This window comes from Etheostoma spectabile, chromosome 21 (genome assembly GCF_008692095.1).
Source record: "Etheostoma spectabile isolate EspeVRDwgs_2016 chromosome 21, UIUC_Espe_1.0, whole genome shotgun sequence".
NCBI classification, from domain to species: Eukaryota; Metazoa; Chordata; class Actinopteri; order Perciformes; family Percidae; genus Etheostoma; species Etheostoma spectabile.
The window spans coordinates 19,936,322-19,936,694 of record NC_045753.1 but is presented as its reverse complement, the minus strand read 5'-3'; the positions used below and the strand labels follow the sequence as shown (position 1 = coordinate 19,936,694).

Here is a 373-nt window from a genome sequence, read left to right as displayed (position 1 = left end):
TGGTCCCACCAGCAGCTGCACCATAGCCTGAGATGTATGGTGATAAACAGTTAGATGAAGCTGTAAATGTGCACTTGATGGTTTGGCAAAACGTTTATCATTGGATTTAGCTTAATTTGCACTTGAAAAATCTACTGCTGGCCAATTGCTTGACTAACATTAGAAACAAGTATTTATAAAATCCGATCAATCTATCATACAGATCTATGTTACATTCAGTAATCACTAACCTATGCCTTTTGTTGAGTGAGTGAGTGAGTGAGTGAGTGAGTGAGTGTCCAAATATAGAATATTTGTCTTATACCATTGCCTTTCATTTGTTGTCCATTGGTTGGGCCGGCTTGAACACCATATCCTGCAACAAAGATCACAG

General features: G+C 38.6%; 1 protein-coding gene across 16 annotated transcripts in view; it reads right to left on the bottom strand.

Annotated features, from left to right (window-relative positions):
* cmn (calymmin) overlaps positions 1 to 373 on the bottom strand; it is a 37,392-nt gene that overhangs the window by 22,150 nt on the left and 14,869 nt on the right. For 5 of the 16 annotated variants that reach the window (XM_032502411.1, XM_032502419.1, XM_032502424.1 and 2 more), the window contains one exon: positions 305 to 355. The exons of the other annotated variants lie outside the window; for them this stretch is intronic. In XM_032502411.1, coding sequence (XP_032358302.1) covers positions 305 to 355 — 51 coding nt within the window. The remainder of the gene's footprint in view (positions 1 to 304; positions 356 to 373) is intronic. 16 annotated transcript variants of the gene reach the window in all.